This window comes from Vulpes lagopus, chromosome 7 (assembly GCF_018345385.1).
Source record: "Vulpes lagopus strain Blue_001 chromosome 7, ASM1834538v1, whole genome shotgun sequence".
Taxonomy (NCBI): domain Eukaryota; kingdom Metazoa; phylum Chordata; class Mammalia; order Carnivora; family Canidae; genus Vulpes; species Vulpes lagopus.
Window position 1 is genome coordinate 87,101,012 of NC_054830.1, and position 18,371 is coordinate 87,119,382.

The following is an 18,371-nucleotide window of genomic DNA, read 5'->3' on the forward strand; positions in this document are numbered from 1 at the left end:
CTGTTGAATCCTATCCCCCAGTGTGATGGTATTGGGAGATGGAGCTTTTGGGAGGTAATCAGTCATGAGGGCAGATGCCTTAGGAATGGGATTAGTGTCTTTATAAAAGAGGTTTGAGAAAGCTCCCTGCCCCTTTTTGCCTTGTGAGGACCCAGTGAAAAGTTGTCTATGAGAAAGCAAGCCCTCACCAAATACTGAATCTGCTGGCTACTTGATCTTGGACTTCTTAGCCTCCAGAACTGTGAGAAATGCCCTTCTGTTTTGGGGAAGCTCCCAACCTTTGTTGTAGTAGCCTGACAAGACAAAGACACAAGACGACCGAAGAGGGCTTAAATCTAAATGCTGGCCCTTCAGAGCACATTGTGACGGTTGAGCCATCCTTCTCCAGCCCACCAAGTCACAGGCAGAGAAGCTGGGCCAGAGAGTAGGCAAGAGCTGCGGCACCATTCACCACACTGACTCCACTCACTGATGAAAATTATCCAGGAAATACTAATAGCTCCCTCCCAATCACAAGATTTACCATTTCTCCCCAGGGAAGAAGTCACCCAAGGGGCGGAAATGGGATGAAAGTTCTCTTTTCCCACAGGCAAAGCTGAAAAGCAAGGAGAGAGGCAGAGACCGTTCCATTAAGGCCTATTGATTAGAATTGAATGCCCTGTTCACCCTGCTTGCCCTGCTCATCTGTACCCTGGAGCATGAGCCCTATCTCCAAGGGCAGAAGTTGGATCTCAATGTTCTGCTTTAGTTTCTGAGTCAAGAAACCTTATTTTTCCTCTCTTGACAGGACAGAAAAGATCATGTCATAGGAATTGTTAAGCAGACAACAGACTTCCCAATTAGAGACTAGTGAGTGAAAGGGAAGGACAATTAAAGGTAAACTGGGGTAATTAAGAGATACTTCCATCCTTATTGTTCTGGTTGATGAAGAGTGTTCTGATTGCCATGAGGCCATAAGGACAAGAGGAGCTTTAAAAGCAGTGACTAGGGTTTGAGGCAGTTTGGAAATGAAATTGCATTACTCGATAATCAACAGAATCATTGATTAATGGCTGTATATTTGTATCTATGCCCCCCCTCATGTTTGCGTTTCATACTCACAATCTCCAATACCTTTGCATTGCCCAAGTGACACAGAATTAAATGGCATCACTTAATCCAGTGTTGATATCATTTGACCATGACTATTTGTTAAATATCTCTTACAATATGAGAAATGACTTGATAGAAGACGTGTGTGGTTTTAGAGGTTCTCATTTAGTAGGTGTCAAAACCACTTTTATGGAGGAGGCTGTTAATCACCTATCCTATTTCTACTTAATATATTTCCACACCTCCTGGCACTTGGGTGGCTCAGTTGGTTAAGCATCAGGTCATGATCTCAGGATCCTGGGATCAAGCCCCTACTCCCGGCTGCCGGTTCAGTGGGGGGTCGGCTTCTCCCTCTCCCTCTGCCCTTCCCCCACTCCTCCTTGTGCGCTTTCTCAAATAAATAAATTAACAAATAAAATCATATATATATATTTCAACACCTCTTTCAAGAGTCTAGTTAGAATTGTAAAATGCAATACTTAGCCACTTGGTACTCCTCCATCAACACGTGTTAAGGTGCTATAGAGGAATAAAAAGGTGTGGGGGGCATTATTTTCCTTAGGAGGCTCCTATCTAGTGACTCCTGTTGTTAAGAACGCTCTTTCGACGAGTCGGAGAAGGTGATTTCCCCTTCTGATGCGCTACCTCCCTCTCGGCGCTGGTGAGAGGGTCGCTGTGCCGCGAGGCTGGGAGCCCGCGTACACCGCGCGGTGCCCCCCCGGCCCCCGCCCCCCATCCTCTGCGGGAGGCAAGTGGAGCCTCCCCGCGACCTGACTTGCCTCGCCCACGGAGCTGCCATTTCGCGGGCGGCCGCCAGGGGGCTCCCTCCCCCCGCCCCGCTCGCGCCCCCGCGCGAGGGCCGCACGCTGGCGCCTGCGGGGGCTACTCGGGAGCGGCGGCGGCCCGAGCTCCAGCCCCGCGCCCGCCCGCCCGCCCGCGCGCTCCTGGCCGCCGCGCGCGCCATCTGGATCCGCAAACGTCGCCCGCCCCGGCTCGCCCTCGTCGTCGGGAGCCGGCCGCGGCTGACCCGGCGCAGGAGCCTGCAGGGCCGCCGCTGCCGGTCCGAGCCCCACGGTGAGTGAGAGCCCGCGCGGGGCCGGCGGGCCGGGAGCGGGCGCACCTGGGGGGCTGCGCTCCGGGGCCGCGCTCGCCGGGGCCGCCCCTGCCCGCGCGCGCCCTTCCCGGGCGGGGGCCGGTCGGCAGCGGGGCCCCGGGGCCTCGAGTGTGCACGCGCCGCGGGGCGCCCCGGAGCCGTCCCGAGCGTCCGTCGGGCTGCGGGCGGCGGGAGACAAACTTTTTGCGAAAGTGCGCGCGGGCGGGAGCGGCGCTGGGCGCTGGGCGCTGGGCGCGGGCTGCGCGGCGAGGAGCGGAGCGGAGCGCAGGGGGGGAGCGGAGCGCGGGGGGGGAGCGGAGCGCGGGGGGGCCCGGGCCCCAGCTGTCAAACAACGTCCCGCGGCTCGTCCTCGCTGCCCGGGGACCCCCTCGGACTTCTGGGGCCTGGCAAGTGAGTCCCGCCCCCCCCGCTCCCCCTTCTCCCACCTTCCTGGCCGCCTCCCACGTCCTCCCCGCAGGGGCCACGGCACCGAGCCCGTGGGGATGGGGCGAGCGGCCTTTTGTTTCCCCGCGGCTCCCCCATTGTTTGCCTTCGCAACATCTGGCGGGACTCGCGGAGGGAAGGGCGCCCCCGCCCCCCCCGCACGGCGCCCCGCGTCAGGGGAGCCCGAGCCCCCGGGGCCGCCGCACCCAGGCCCGCGGCTGGAGGGCGGAGGGGGGCGGGGGGGGCGGGCGAGGGCAGGGGGGAGCGGGGGGGGCGGGCGAGGGCAGGGGGGGCGGGGGCGGGGGGGCGGGCGAGGGCGGGGGGGGGGCGGGCGGCCGCGCACCGCCGGCCCGAGGAGCCGCTGACCGCCGGCGGGAGGGGAGACCCCCGGCCGCCCTTCCTGTGGGCTTCAGTCCCCGCCACGGCAGCCGGCGTCAGGGCCCTTGCGGCGGGACGGGAGGCCGAGGCCCCGGGTCTGCGGAGCTCCGCGGGCTGCACGACCCGCGACCATGCAGAAGGCAATAACCCGGGAAGCCTCGAGACTTTGCCCGGAGCCCGCGGGGAGGTGGCTCCCCCCAGCCTGAACGAGGAATGCTGACGTGGGTGGGGCTCCAGGTTTGAATCCCAGGTCCTCCGTCCGCATTTAGAGGAAGGCAAACCCCGAGGGCCCGGGACGGGCGCGGCTGGGGCGATGCTCAGGATTCCAAGTCCTGGCGAACCAGTGGTTTGGGGCAGCCTCCGAGGTCCCTTGCGGGTGCCCCTGTTGGATCATAGGGAGCCCTGTTTCTGTGCCTTCCTTCACCATTAGATGCTTACACATCGTGCTTCTTGTCTGGGGGGGGGTGGATGATTAAAGAGGAGGGCAAAAGCAAAGTAGCCAGTCTGGGGAGGCGGGGTCCCCGTGGGGTGCCTGCAGAGGCCTTTTGCCTGTTGAGGGGAGGCCAAGCCTGTGCACCTGTTAGAACCTATACACGCTCAGCCTTACTGTACCAGTGTTGCCAGCTTTTTCTGATGGAGGCGCAATCATCCCTCAGGCACACTCTTTTCACCCTCTACCTCTTGGTCCCTTCCCCAAGCCTGGGGGGGAGGAAGCCAGCTTCCATTGAAATGCTTGTGACCTGTGTAACCCACTCGAGCATTTTAAGTGGGAGCTCTTCAGTTCTAGGAGTTTGCCCTTTACCTGACTTAACAGAAATTTGAGTTCCATTCAATAAATAGAAAAACAAAGGAGACTACTAAGTCAGGAAGGTGGACACAGAGCACTTTCTCTGGCGATTTCTGGATTTTATCGGTGGGACGAACAAAAGAAAGAAAAGCAAAATCTTTGAGGCACTGGGAGATACTTTACAAACATTTCATTATGAAAATGATGCCTAAGGAAAGATTCCTTTGAAATTTAGCAGCAGAAGCAGCAGGAAAGAAGCAATGAGGCTGACTTGGGTTGCTCAAGAAATGCCCAAAGGCATCATTAGCAAAGTGAAAGGGCAGTGTTTGTCCCAGTCTACCCCAGTAAGGAAAACAGGATAATTGTAGTGGAAGATGAGCTTGTACAGTTTCTTTAATTTTAGAATTAACCTCCCCTTCCCCGAATCACTGTAGAAAAAGTAGAAAATACAGAGAAGTAAAAATGAAAGCAAAAGAAAGGGAGATATTATAAATAGGGCTCCAATGAATAGTGATTTCCTTGAATAAATTTCTGGAGCTAGTATAGCTAGGTTGAAAGAGTTAATGCACTTTTTAAAGCATATTTAAGATTGTCCTGTAGGAAAGTTGTGCCACTTTACCCGCTTTCTAACAATATACAAGAGGATTTTTTCCCCCTGTACCTTGCACCCCACTCATGTTCTGTATTATAATTACTCTTTTTTATTTCTGCTGAAGGATGAGAGGAGGGTATCCTCTTGTCTTCTTTTGTATTTCCTTAACCACAAATAATACTAAACATTTTTCCTGTTGTTGTTAGTATTTATTCTTTTATGATGATATCAGTTTATGCCCTTAACCTATTTTTTTTTTCAGTGGGACCATTCTCCTTTTTCTGATTAGAGGTGCTCCTGATAAAAGCATACTGTTCTGACTTCTGACCCTGCCCATGTAATTGGACAGTCTTTATTGACTCAAAGTGCCAATTCTCTTCCTTCTAGCATAGTAAACATTTGGCAAGACTGCAACCATAAATTACTAAAATAACTGACATGATCTCGGTAGAGTTATTAGGGAGACTATGCAAAAGCATTGTTAGAAAAATTGTTGGAAAATACCGAGTGTATACTTTCTCCTTAGTAGTTTGCATGCCCCAACATCTTTACAGTTTATGGTGCCTCTTCCTGTCTCTTCCCCCCTCCCGCCCCCACCACCCATTTAGGACAACTTTGTTGATGAGTTGTTTTTACTAAAAGGATTTTACTAACTCATTTTATTTACATTCCTTCCATTGATAACCAGTATACCATCATCCACAACTTTTAATTTTTGGCTGAAATTTGCCTCAGTTTTATAAGATTTTTTCTATTTCGATTTACCATTTGAGCCCTGTACTTGTTTTTTTTTTTAATTTTTATTTATTTATGATAGTCACACAGAGATAGATAGATAGAGAGAGAGAGAGAGAGAGAGAGAGAGGCAGAGACACAGGCAGAGGGAGAAGCAGGCTCCATGCACTGGGAGCCCGACATGGGATTTGATCCCCGGTCTCCAGGATCGCGCCCTGGGTCAAAGGCAGGAGCCAAACCGCTGCGCCACCCAGGGATCCCTTGAGCCCTGTACTTGAATGAACTTTGAATATAAACAGTTCAGTAGCTGGCCTTTGAAACAGGATAACAGGAGAGGTTTCTCAGTGGTGGAACCAGGTGCATTCTTTGTGCATTTGCATCTGGGTAGCCACAAATCTTTGTATTAATTCTTGCTTGAAGGTACATGATTCTGAAATGGGATGAAGGAGAGAGGAAGAGAAAATTAATTTCAGTTGGATAATGGATTAATGTAGATGAAGGATCACACACGAAAATTTAATAATCTAGGTAATCTGGGATACCTGGATGGTCAGTAGTTGAGCGTCTGCCTTTGGCTCAGGTCACGATCCCAGAGTCCTGGGATGAGTTCTGCATCCGACTCCCTGAGAGGAGCCTGCTTCTTCCCCTGCCTATGTCTTTGCCTCTCTCTGTATGTATCTCATGAATAAATAAGTCAAATCTTTAAAAAAATAATAATCTAGGTAATCTGGATACAAGATAATTTCTAAAAAGATAAACTATAGTAAAGTGTCATGTATTATTATAACTAGTTTACTCAACAGAAATTGGCTTTCTAAATGGGAAACTCCAATGTGAAATATGATTGTAGATACTTCATCTCAGGCATTTAAAAAATACAGAGAAAAATAACAAATACAGAAAAATAAAAAATACAGAGAAACAATGAAAGGCAGATATTATACTTTTCTGCAGCATTTTCCATGCACTTGGGTGTAGAAATCAAATAGTAGGCAGTGGGAATGAACTGTGTTTTCCACATAAGAATCATTGGCTCTCAAAGGATGAATGAGAACTTAATGGCCATCTAATTCAACCATCTGATATCACTGAGGATCTTCATTCTCTTAAAATAATAACATGCCATCCTACAAACTGTATCATTTCAAACAAACCAAACTGAGGAGCAAATAGGGCAGAAATTTCAACTTTTTTTTTTTTTTTGAGGGCAAGGGTACAAAGGAAAGGTTTTAACTATGAAAACTTGTAGAATAAGCTCCTTTAACATGCTCAACTTTCACAGAATAAACTGCCTTGGCAGTATGACAGTTAAAATCATTGAGGTGTTACATTTTACAGCATTTTCTCATTCATATCCTCCAGCCATTGGCTTGACAAAGTCAAAGGCAGTAGAGCAAAGCAAATATAAAATAGCAAAAGGAAAGAGGAAGGAAAGAGGAGAATATGGAGAGGGTTTTTTTCCTTTAAAACTGTCTTCAGAACTTTCTAACAAGACTATTGGTACACAGCAGATGGTTGGCATCCCTCTTAGAAAAGGTGGATGGATGTAGCTGATGTCTCAAGGCCAACTTTAGAGACAGTAAACATTACCTAAATCACTGCCACTCCAACGGAGGGCAGGCTTAGGGCTAGCCTAATAATTTCTTAAAAGAAGATGAAGGAGAAGTTGTTGGAGAGAAGTGGAACTTTAATTATAAAAATATACCTTATTTTTTCCTGAGCAGTGGTGCGAATTTCTGAAAGTAGTAGTAGAAGCATCTTCTGATTTCCACTCGGATGATCTCCCAGGCACAGTGGCTGTATTTCTTTTCTTTCAGGAAGTTGTCTATCCTATTGAAATATCTCCTCAGTTCTAGATTGCTTAGCTGGGGGACCATAGCTTCTGAGCGGTTTATCCCATCCTCTTCCATCTCTTTTGAGTCATCCTCTTCTTTCTCCTCTTCCTCCAAGCATTGTTCCACGTATTGCAGCTGTTGATCAAGTCCGATTTGGATTTGTTTCAGATAATCATTTTCCCAAGTGGATTTGAAGGTGTACTGACTGAAAATGTTGAAGGCTTGTATAGACATTTCATAGAAGGCCTCCTTGATGTATCTTTTCACAGGCTGGGTGTGTGATAGGATCTCTTGGGGCAACTCAAAAGCTTTGGTTTCTCTTAAGCACTCTACAGGAAATGAATTGCTCATACTGCTCAGAAGTCTCAGATTTTGCCAGGTGACTTTCCTCAGGTGAAAATGTAGCAAGTTACAGTCCAGGGAGAGCACGCCAGTGATGAGCAGACCCACCAGGCATGCAGGCCACAAACACTTGCGAATCACATCAGGCTTAGTGCTCATTTTTTTCCCTTAAGCTAAAAAATCCACCAGACTCAAGGTTGACAATGATGTTTGAGGTCTTAAGGATTCCTTCATGTGCCTCTTATACACCTGAATAATCTTCAGTGGGGAGGAGTTTTCTTAGTTCTCAGTTTATGGTTCTCAGAGTTTCAGTCCCTTTCCTTTGCCTCTGAGGTTTGTTATGACTTGGGTGAGTACACTGACTTTAGAAATGCTAATCTCTTTCTTCAAAATGAGCAAAGCATTACCATTGTATTACCTTAGTTGCCTGGATGACCCATCCCAGTCCTATAGAATTGTCATAATAAGATCAATGCATAGTATTTCAGAAAGAACTGAAGTTTCTGACTCTATACACTCATTCGTTCAAGACTATTATCTAAGAGAGCAATCTATTTAAAAAAATGTGTTGTGTTTCTTTTAATCTGGCTGGGCAGCCAAACATTTTCTCTCATTGAGTTAATCATAGACATTGACCAAATGACTTTAATTATTTGATTGCAGGGCCACCAGAACATAACGTAGTTTAAGGTTTCTCTAATCTTGTAAAATTAAGTTTCTCTATTTGGATACTTTATTTTCTTCTTTCTTTTCTTTTCTTTTTTTTTATTTGAGAGAGTGTGAGAGAGCACAGAGGGAGAGGGAGAAGCAGAGTCCCCACTGAGCAGAGAGCCCGATGTGGGGCTCAATCCCAGGACCCTGAGATCATGACCTGAGCTGGAGGCAGACGCTTAACCGACTGAGCCACCCAGGTACCCTGGGTATTTTCTCTTTATTTTATTTTCCCAGGTCTCAAAAAAGATGAAAAGCAGAGTTGGTCAATTGAGCATGGCACTTACCAAATAGAAGAGTAAGCTACGTTGGTTTTCTGTTGTCATTAGAAAATATTGATACTTTCCCACTATCCTTTCCTTTGGTCAAACCCAATCTAGCACTTCCCATGGCTGCCTAACATTTCATATGCCTCCCATACCTGTTATAGAAGTCCTCAAGGAAGTTGTATATTGGAGAATATTTTTCTGCTTCATTAGCTTCTCTCATAGTGTCATGCATTTTCCTTACTTTTAGATATGGTTTAGATAGGATTTTAAAACATTGCCTTGGCTGTCTTTTCTTCTTATTGGAGGTTCTGAATGCTGTAAAGGTTCTTGTTCATTCCTATTTGTTTTTCACTGAGGAGGTACTTCACATCTGGACCACTATTACTGTGATAATGATGGCTATCCATCATTTTTGGTTTTCATTTTGTTTGATCAAAAATGATCTTCTTCTGGTTATGTTCAAGCCAGGTGCATTCCTTTGCCCAGGAACTTAATTATCATCTTAAAACAAGGCTAGCTTAATTATTATCTTAATAAAGAAATATATTAATTTTTAATAAACTCATTTTAGAATGGTAACGCAAAAGCAAGCATGGTTCCACAAATATGACAGACTGTGATTGCAAGTTTAGCTTTTTTAAAAGTTCTTATCTAAATCAGTTCGTTGCACCAAAGGCAAACTATGGATGGTGGGATTTTTTTTTTTAAATCCTGGCTTTTTGGACAGGCTTTCTATGGATAGAAAACTTACTACATATATTACTCTATCTGTGTTTTCTCTAAATTCTGATTTCACATATTTTATGAGATGACCAATCTGGAAAAATAATTTGGAAAATGAGCCTTTTATATTTTATCACTATAGGATAGTAAGTTGATACAACTCTCCTAGAGAGTAAAATGATGATATGTATCAAAAGTCTTAAAAATGTACAAGGTCTTTGACTCAGCAGTTCCTTCTCTAGGAAGTTATCCCTGAGAAATAGTGATGGACATCTTTTAAAGACTTAGCTGTCGGGAAGTTTATCACAGAAAAAACTGAAAACAATTTAAATGTTAAGCAATAGGTAGTTGGTTAAGTAATTAAACTTTCTGTGAAAGCATTAAATATTGTGGTGTGGGAATGTATTTGGCCATTGGATAAGTTCACTTTGTAGTTGAAAACCAAGCTTCCATGGTAGTATACAGAGTCTTATAGCATATATGTGCAGAAGAAATCTAGAAATGTATATGCTACAAATATTTCCTGACTAGGAGAATAATTATTATTTTTAGTGATTTTTATTTTTGTATTTTTATTTACCTCATTTTTTTAGTTTTCTGTAATTAGCTAGTATTTAATAAGGCAGAACTATTTTTTTTAAGATTTTATTTATTTATGCATGAGAGACACAGAGAGAGAAAGAGGCAGAGACACAGGCAGAGGGAGAAGCAGGCTCCATGCAGGGAACCGGACATGGGACTCGATCCCCGGTCTCCAGGATCACACCCTGGGTTGATGGCAGCGCTTAAACCGCTGAGCCACCGGGGCTGCCCAAGGCAGAGCTATTTTTAAAACAACATACATTAAAAAAAATTAGGGGCACCCGGGTAGCTTATTCAGTTAAACGTCTTCTTCAGCTCAGGTCTTGATCTCAGGGCTCTTTCAGCAGAGTGAGCTCCCTGCTCAGCAGAGAATCTGCTTCTCCCTCTCCCTTTACCTACCCCCCCCATTCATATTCTCTTTATCATGTTCTCTCTCCAGTGCTGTCTCTCAAATAAATAAAATCTTTTTTAAAAAAGAAAAACTATTATGTGTTTTGCAATGTGACCAATAAGTACTACTTTATTTACTTAAAATTTCCATTCCAGGATACCTTCAAAGGAAATGTGAATTTACCCCAAGACTCAGTTCTCATTCCATAGAATAACATAGATTATGTGGGAAGATAGTGTAATATTCTTGCAACTTCTCAATAAAAATATATATGTTTATATATATATATGTATGCATATTTATAATTAAAGAGTCTATAAAGTACAAAACGCCTCTGAAGGCGATACCTGCTTATGTATTTCACATAACTTCTTTCATCGTAAAACTTATTACATCATCCTAGGCAGAACTGTTTGTTTCTCTTTTGGGCTTTTTTTTTTTTACAATGCTCTGTCCGCCTTCATTGTGGCTTTTTAAAATGGATAATTGAGTAAGTGTTGGTTTCCCAATTTTATATACTTCCCCTTCCCCTACCCACTCAGAATGCTTAGACTGCTTTGCAGTTATTTGGGACAGATCACCCTTACTAACTAAACTAAAAGACTGTTCAATTGAATTACTATGCTAAGAGGTTCTGCTCACAGGTGATAGAGGTGACTACAGATTTGGCTGTCATCACTATCTTGAAGGCCCCTGTATTTTCTGCCATGTACAGCTTTGTCATTTTATCCTGCTCCCCCCAAATTTCCTCCCTTTATTGTCGTTCCATGTCACATCCTCATTTATTCAAAACTGTATTTTTAGCTAGTACCACATGCCAATCACTGGGTTGGGTCTTAAAGATGGAAGAATAGAGTCCACAATTGAAGAAGCAGGCATATTCTGAGTGTTTTAGAGGGCAGGAGTAATTCATAGGTCTTCCCTGTAGCATGGACCTCATCCCTATGTGAATACTGTAAATGTTAATTGATGCTGATAGTGACAATATTCATGACAAAGAAGGAAAGATGATTGATGTGCATATCTTCCCCTCTTCCACTGTTAGCTTTTTAAAAGTTCTTATCTATGCCTGATTTTGCAAATAAAAATACAGAACGCCCATGCAGTATTTGGGAGGTACCTATACAAGAAAAAGGTCACTTGTCATTTACCCCAAATTCAAATTTAACTGGGTGTCCCATTATTTTACCTGATAACCCTATCCACCAGACAAACTCCTTTTGACCTCTTAGAGTAGAACTCAGACATGAAGCCCTTCACACGGAACTTTTCCTCTGCTAGTAAGTCGTTCACCTCATACAGAGGTACATTCAGTTGCAATACTCTGTGCTGGCTTTACTTGTGTGCATGTCCCTAAAAACTGTGCACAGCACACTCCAGAGAGGTACCTGCCATACTAAAAATATTATGTGTGCACGCATATGTGTACACACACATATACAAATTGCTCTCATCAGGAGCATTATTGGATGGTCAATCATTGGTTTTGCATCTGGTAAAAGCCATGCCACATGAGTATATTTCAAAATAACAGGAAAATTAGAAAGAATGACAGTGTAAGGAAATGTTTTTATCCCAAAATTTGTCTATTACAACTGCTCCATCTGTCATTAGCAGTCTGTATGTTGCCTGGCTAATGATATTTCCACAATATCTGCTCTTATTTCTCTAGCATGTCTTGAGATCATTTATATTTGGTTAGGCTTTCCTCAGAGGGAAACAGAGAGCCCCTCAGGGGCTGCTCTGTTGTTGATAGAACTGTGTAAAGCCCATATGGATTATAAGGTGAACAGTAATGGGCAAGACACAATTTGTTTGACAAAATGGAGATGAGACATTTCAGTCTAGACAGAATTGTTGTGATTCAGCTCAGGAGCATTTAGTATTTTCTGGTAAGATTTATTGCTCTCCATGAAAAGGCAACTTTCAAACCAAGGTGAGAGAAACATGTTCATCATCTGTGTTACTCAGTACATGGAAGTAGATTGTTTCATTTGTGAGGTCAGAAGGTGATTAAGCCTAAAAGAAAGCTCTGAGATGGGAAGCCTCAGTACATGGAAGTAGATTGTTTCATTTGTAGGGTCAGAAGGTGATTGAGCCTAAAAGAAAGCTCTGAGATGGGAAGCTGAGCATCCATTCCTGGTGTTATCTTCCCTAGAGTATGCAGATAATGGTGACCACAGAGTTGTGTGCAGCTGTTTTAGCTTCAGACCAACCCTGAAGCTCCAAGTTGGTGTTTTGCTCATCTCCCTTCCTCCCACATTGGGGTCAGCCTCTCCCATGGTCTTCTGGTCCTCTTCTTGGTTGTTTTTTTAATGATGTACCTGATGTAGAAATTTGTAATGACTACACAAGTAGAATATGGGAATGTTTTTATAGTAAAAATTCAAACACTTTAGATAAAGGGAAAGCTTCTGCTTACCAGCTCAGCCTCATGCCATGCCACTGTCTGCCCTGTGATAACTGGTTATTAGTTTGATGTGTATCCTTATTTGACATCTGTTTCCCCACTAAACACTAAGTTCTGTGAGCATAGTGCAACAAGTGGTTTGTCAGCTGTCTTCTCTTAAATGTCCAGCAAGACTTACAGTGATTGAGAGAGAACTGGATCACTTCCATGAATGATATGTGGCACAGTAGTAGGGAGATTTGTATATATTTTTGAAAATTGCCCAAATAAAATTATAAAAGTTATGATGTGCTTTGAAGTTTAATCCTGTAAGTATATCTATGGCTGTATATATGTTATTGTTTGGATATAATCTAAAAAATTTATATTATATACATTTCATGAATCTGAGGCCCAGGATAAATGGCTCACTAGACCTGGATTAAACAGATCCAAGTGCCTTTCATAGACCCTGGCACAAAATAGGTGCTCAGTAACTATTTGTTGGATGCCTAAAAGATTGAAGCCATGTCTCAATGACAGGGAAATTATTTGGTGGTTTAGTTCTTTTGGTATAGGGACATGGGAAGAACAAAGTCAAGTATTAGGGAAATTAACAAGTTCACAGAAAACAAACCTCCATTGTTTTCTCTTTGGGGTTCTCCACGGCTGGTTAGGCCATGAGCACAGCCATACCTCTACTCTAGTGGTATCACATAGTTCTGTGTTGTTTGGGTGACTCACATATCTAACTGTCCAAACAGTTATTCAGTTTTGTATCCATGGCATCTCTTACATAAAGACACTAAATATTTGTTGGATAAGAAACTACCACGTGATTTCTTTTGATTCTCAAGTTTGCTGGGGAAGCAAAACTATTGAGAGGAAAACTATTGAGAGGTTCCAAGACCATTCTCCAAGACCTCCTCCTTCTCCCAACATTGCCACTTCTATATTATATCAGATGCTCCCAGCAGCTTTGTTTTATTTTGTTTTGTTTTCATTATATCACCCCTGAGGAGACCCTTTGGACAGACTTAACCCTTGGTTCTCTTTTATAGCCCAACTTCAGATGATGCATGTAGTAACTTGTACACAGAAATAATTTTAGCTCTTAGAAAATGATTCCTGGTAAAAAGAAATTTACCATGTAAAGTAGATATTTAAGTAAATAAATATCATTTAAGTAAATAAATATCTGGTATCAGTAAAACCTACCCTCAGTTTTGGGATTACCTGAACAGTTTCCACCTGTACCCTTGTTTCTCTTGGTCCATTCGAATCCTAATTGGGCTTTCTTTCACTTTACTCACTGGGTGAATGTGGATTTCTTCCCAGACCACATCCAAGGGTGCCTGTAGTCTGGGAAGAAAGCAAGAGTGGAGTAAGTGATGGATAGAGATGTCCTCTTGTCTTGGATATTTATTTATTTAAAATATTTATTTATTTATTTGAGAGAGAGAGAGAGAGCAGAGGGAGGGGGATAGAAAGTGGACTTCCTACTGAGCACAGAGCCCATCAGATCCCAGGACCCTGAGATCATGACTAGAGCCGAAATCAAGAATCTGGCGCTTAACCAACTGAGCTATCCAGGCACCCCATCTTGGATAAATATTTAAAAATATTTAGTTGCCATTGCAGGGATGAGGACAGGGTCTTCTTTTAATAACTGTCAGCTTGCATGGGGTCATAGGTTTCCTGACAGTTATGAATAACAAAGAAAGGCATTATTATGGGAAAATTTAAGTAGACTTTTCTTAGACTGACAGAAGACTCACATGCCCCAAATTTTAGGATTTCTGTAGTGTCTGAGAAATGCTTGGATTTGAGGATGGTGTCCAGGAATAATCTATTGGAGCCAGGTAAAGTGGGCAAGAGTTTCTTCTTGCCAAGAACCCCACCGCTTGGTAGCCTGTGAAGTACAGAATCTAAATCATAGAATGTAGGGTTAGAAGGACACTTGGAGATAGATTTTTGAAGTCAGAGGGGTGAATTGACTTGTCCAAGGTCACAGTGCTACTTGAGGGCAAAATCAGGCTGACATACAGGTCCTCTGACCTCAATGCCATCAGTGTAAGCCTTTCACCAGCATGCAGAGAACTCTCGTCCCTCTGCCTCCACTAAGAGGAGCAGCCCATCTTCAGTCAAAGGAGAGGGAATTGTGGAGGCTAGAGGCTGTCACTATTTTGAAGCCAGAAAGGAAGGCCATAACTGAAGCTTTTTCTGATACTTCACAGGGGCTTCTCAGCTCTGTGGGGAAGATGATAGCAAAGGAGGAAACCCTATGTTAAGTCTGCCACCCCTAGTATTTCTCGAAGTTATTTAGAATTCTGTGAATAATGACTGGTTTCCCAGATTCCTGGGTCAGTTCAGGCCTAGAGAAGTGGCTTGGAATAAGTTTCTTTGTTGTTGTTGTTGTTTTAAAGATTTTATTTATTTATTCATGAGAGACACACACGGGGGGGTGGGGGGGAGGCAGAGACACAGGCAGAGGGAGAAGCAGGCTCCATGCAGGGAGCCCGACGTGGGACTAGATCCTGGGTCTCCAGGATCATGCCCTGGGCCGAAGGTGGCGCCAAACCGCTAAGCCACCGGGGCTGCCCTTGGAATAAGTTTCTTGAGAGATTTCCCCTACGTCTAAAATTAATGTGTTTATGTATTCATTTACTTGTATCTCTAGTGCTTAACACATAGTGTACATTCCATAAATATTTATTGAACAAATAGTTATATGTTTCACCATTTTACCTTATGACTGTATTTTAATTTAAATTGAATTCCAGGACAGCCCAGGTGGCTCAGTGGTTTAGCACCACCTGGCCCAGGGCCTGATCCTGGAGACCCGGGATCGAGTCCCACGTCAGGCTCCTTGCATGGCACCTACTTCTCCCTCTGCCTGTGTCTCTGCTTCTCTCTCTCCTCTCTGTGTATTCTCAGAAATAAATAAATAAATGAAGTCTTTAAAGAAAAATAAATAAATAAATTGAATTTCAGATCAGTTCAACAACCTCTTGGTAGAACTGTATAGCTTTGAGCAAGTCACTTAAACTTTCTATATGTCATCTGTAAATAGGAATAATGAGAACCCACCCTAGAGGGTGGTTTTGGAGGTACAAACTGCTGAGAATGGTGCCTGATATGTGGTAGGGGGTTAATAGATGATATACGCCATCATCATTGCTGTCCTCATTGTCATCATCATCATTATCTGTTGCCTACAGGGTTAGACACAATAACAAATTCTAGTAGTATAAGGGCAGAAAAACCAGATGTGATCCCTCTCCTTGCAGAGGTTCCTGGAGGCAGTGATACTTGAGCTGAGTTTTGAAAGATAAGAATTAATGGAAGTTTGAATTAGGACAGTGATGGTAGGTATGGAAGGGAATTACCTAGGAGGTAAGATGATCAGGTCTTGATGAATAATTTGGAATGAGAGGGTGAGAAAGTGGAACTAGACCAGGAAAAAAGGCCCAGTTTTCTAACTAGTTATATGATTGTACTACAAATAAGAGGTAGCACATGAGAAGAAGAGCAGTCTTAGGGGGGCAGCTGATGGGTTTTGTTATAAATGAGTTGCTTTGAGTTATCTGTGGGATAGCCAAGTGGAGATGGATGTATGGGATTAAATGAGGATAGGAGACTGATCTAGATGGGAGAGATAGATTTGAAACTATTAGCAGAAGCTATAGGTGATAATTTAAGACCATAAGAATCAGTTGGTTTATCTAAGGTTGGAAGAGAAGTGTGAGCGAGTATCAGAACCCTAAGAAGCACCTGTGTTTAAAGAGTGGGCAGTGGAAGAGGAAACCAAGAAGGATGTTCACAGAGGCATGAAGGGAATGAAGATGGAGTATTTTGACCCTCCATCTGTTTCTGCCTCTTTATCCAAATGACTCCTCATAATCCTTCTTAACATGTACTCTTAATCAGCCATTTTCAATTAAACTGTATTGCCACCATTGATTTATACCTAATCCCATTTTATAGATGAACTGTTTGAAGGTCAGAGAGGGTAATTAATTTATTTTAGCCTAAGGTCAAAGTCTTTGTGCTCCTCTAACATATACCTTCCATGAAATGCATCTTGTTACAAGGTATGTACCTCTGAGACCTTGGCAAATGATCAGCTGGATTGAAAGTTGGTTTGGTTATTTCACTTCTGCCTTTTGGGGCTATAGGAGTTGGGGTATGTTTCGGTTTCCTATGACTGCCATAACAGATTTCCACAAACAGCATGGTTTAAAATAAGAAATTTTGTTTTTAAAGATTTTTTTTATTTATTCATGAGAGACACACACAGAGAGAGTCAGAGACATAGGAAGAGGCAGAAGAAGGCTTCCTGCAGGGAGCTCAATGCGGACTCGATCCCAGGACCCCGGGACCATGACCTGAGCCAAAGGCAGATGCTTAACCACTGAGCCTAAAATAAGAAATTTATTTTCTCACAGTTCTGGAGACTAAAAGTCCAAAATCAAAATATCGTCATGACCATTTTCCCTACAAATCTTCTTTTGCCTCTTCTAGCTTCTGGTAGTTATTGGTAATTCTTGGTGTTCCTTGGCTTGTTAGATGCATCCAGTCTCTGCCTGCGTAGTCACATGACATCCTCCATGTGTCTGTGTCCCTGTGTCTTCCAGACATTGCCTTTAGGTATTTTTGGTAGCAGCCTGCATAGCTCCTTATTTTGCAGTTACTAAATATCAACTTTTCATGTAAATTATCAGTATTTTTCCCACCCACAATACAATGAAGATGTCATTATTCTTTTTTTTAATTATTTTTTTTAAATTTTTATTTATTTATGATAGTCACAGAGAGAGAGAGAGAGGCAGAGACATAGGCAGAGGGAGAAGCAGGCTCCATGCACCAGGAGCCCGACGTGGGATTCGATCCCGGGTCTCCAGGATCGCGCCCTGGGCCAAAGGCAGGCGCCAAACCGCTGCGCCACCCAGGGATCCCCAGATGTCATTATTCTTCTTATTATTTTTTTTTTGATGTCATTATTCTTAAAGAGGAAATGGAAGTTTGGAAATGGACCTGCCTGAGATCACGTAGCTAGAAACCTACAGAATCAGGATTCCAGCCCAGGTCTCTCTGAGGCCATATTGTGTTTTTATAGGATCTAGGGTTGTGACAGGTTTGGCGTAAAATCCATTGTGGTTTCTATGCACTAACAGCCTGTTTCATTCCCAAAAGGATTTGAGGCAGTTTATAAAATGTATACAAGAGAATACAAAGTATTTAAAGAAATCAGAGTTGAGGAAAAACATAAGTAAACAAGATGAAGTCAGTGGTATAGTTGGAACATAAGAATGCCTGTCATAATGTCCAGTGTCATTATTGAAAAGGGCTGCAGATCTGTCCCTGGGCTTTCTAGAAGCAAAGAGGAAATGCGATCTGTTAAAGTAATCACAGTATCCAAAAGATAAAACAAACCTATCAGCAAAGCTAAATCCTCAGTAGAAACAATGTTTTTCTTGGTCCTCAGCCCTGGGAGGCATTTCTCTGTGGGCCTTCAAGAAGAGAGCACTGTGGAATTTCCTGGGTAAAGACCCCAGCCTGCCTTACAGGAGTGACTACCACCACATGCGTTGCTGGGGTGATTCTTGTAATGTCCCTCTGTATAGGTAGATGTCACATTGCCAATACGCAGTTCCTTGGCAGGCATTCTGCAGGGGCTTATTGAGTTTTCTCATGTTGAGTTACAGAATGGAGTTCTTTAGTTCAGCTGAGTTTGGATAGCATGTCTTCACCATGGCTCAAAGTGGGGAAAAGTGTGGTCACTTGAGAATGTTGGCATTCTCAGGGACATTCAGTGTGGAGAGACTGCCTTGACATTTCCAGAGCCTCTGGCCAGATCCAATTCTGCATTTCTTATTATATGTACAGAGGAACGTCTGGGAAACCTATTTGTAGGCAAAGCTCTCCTCCAGTTAGTCAGAACTGGGAAAACAAGTTATTCTGTCATATTGACCCAGTGCCATAAGCCAAAGTGAAGTGTGCCCTGG

At 43.6% G+C, this 18,371-nt stretch overlaps 2 protein-coding genes across 3 annotated transcripts in view; one reads left to right on the top strand and one right to left on the bottom strand.

The window, feature by feature from the left end:
• Window positions 1-1,079: 1,079 nt before the first annotated feature.
• The window catches only part of MOB3B (MOB kinase activator 3B), a 188,769-nt gene continuing 171,477 nt past the window's right edge, over window positions 1,080-18,371 (top strand). The window contains exon 1 of one of the 2 annotated variants that reach the window (XM_041762682.1): window positions 1,080-2,166. The gene's annotated coding sequence lies outside the window, so the exon portion shown is untranslated. Of the gene's footprint in view, window positions 2,167-2,482; window positions 2,597-18,371 lie in introns of those variants that run through there. The other variant, XM_041762684.1, reaches the window with a different exon arrangement.
• IFNK (interferon kappa) lies at window positions 5,590-8,145 on the bottom strand. The gene has a single exon (XM_041762685.1). The coding sequence runs from the start codon at window positions 7,455-7,457 to the stop codon at window positions 6,828-6,830; it is 630 nt and encodes a 209-aa protein (XP_041618619.1). The 5' UTR covers window positions 7,458-8,145; the 3' UTR covers window positions 5,590-6,827.

What these genes read in the sequence shown, in the direction of transcription:
- IFNK (XM_041762685.1), bottom strand. Translation starts at nt 7,457, where the DNA reads ATGAGCACTAAGCCTGATGTGATTCGCAAGTGTTTGTGGCCTGCATGC.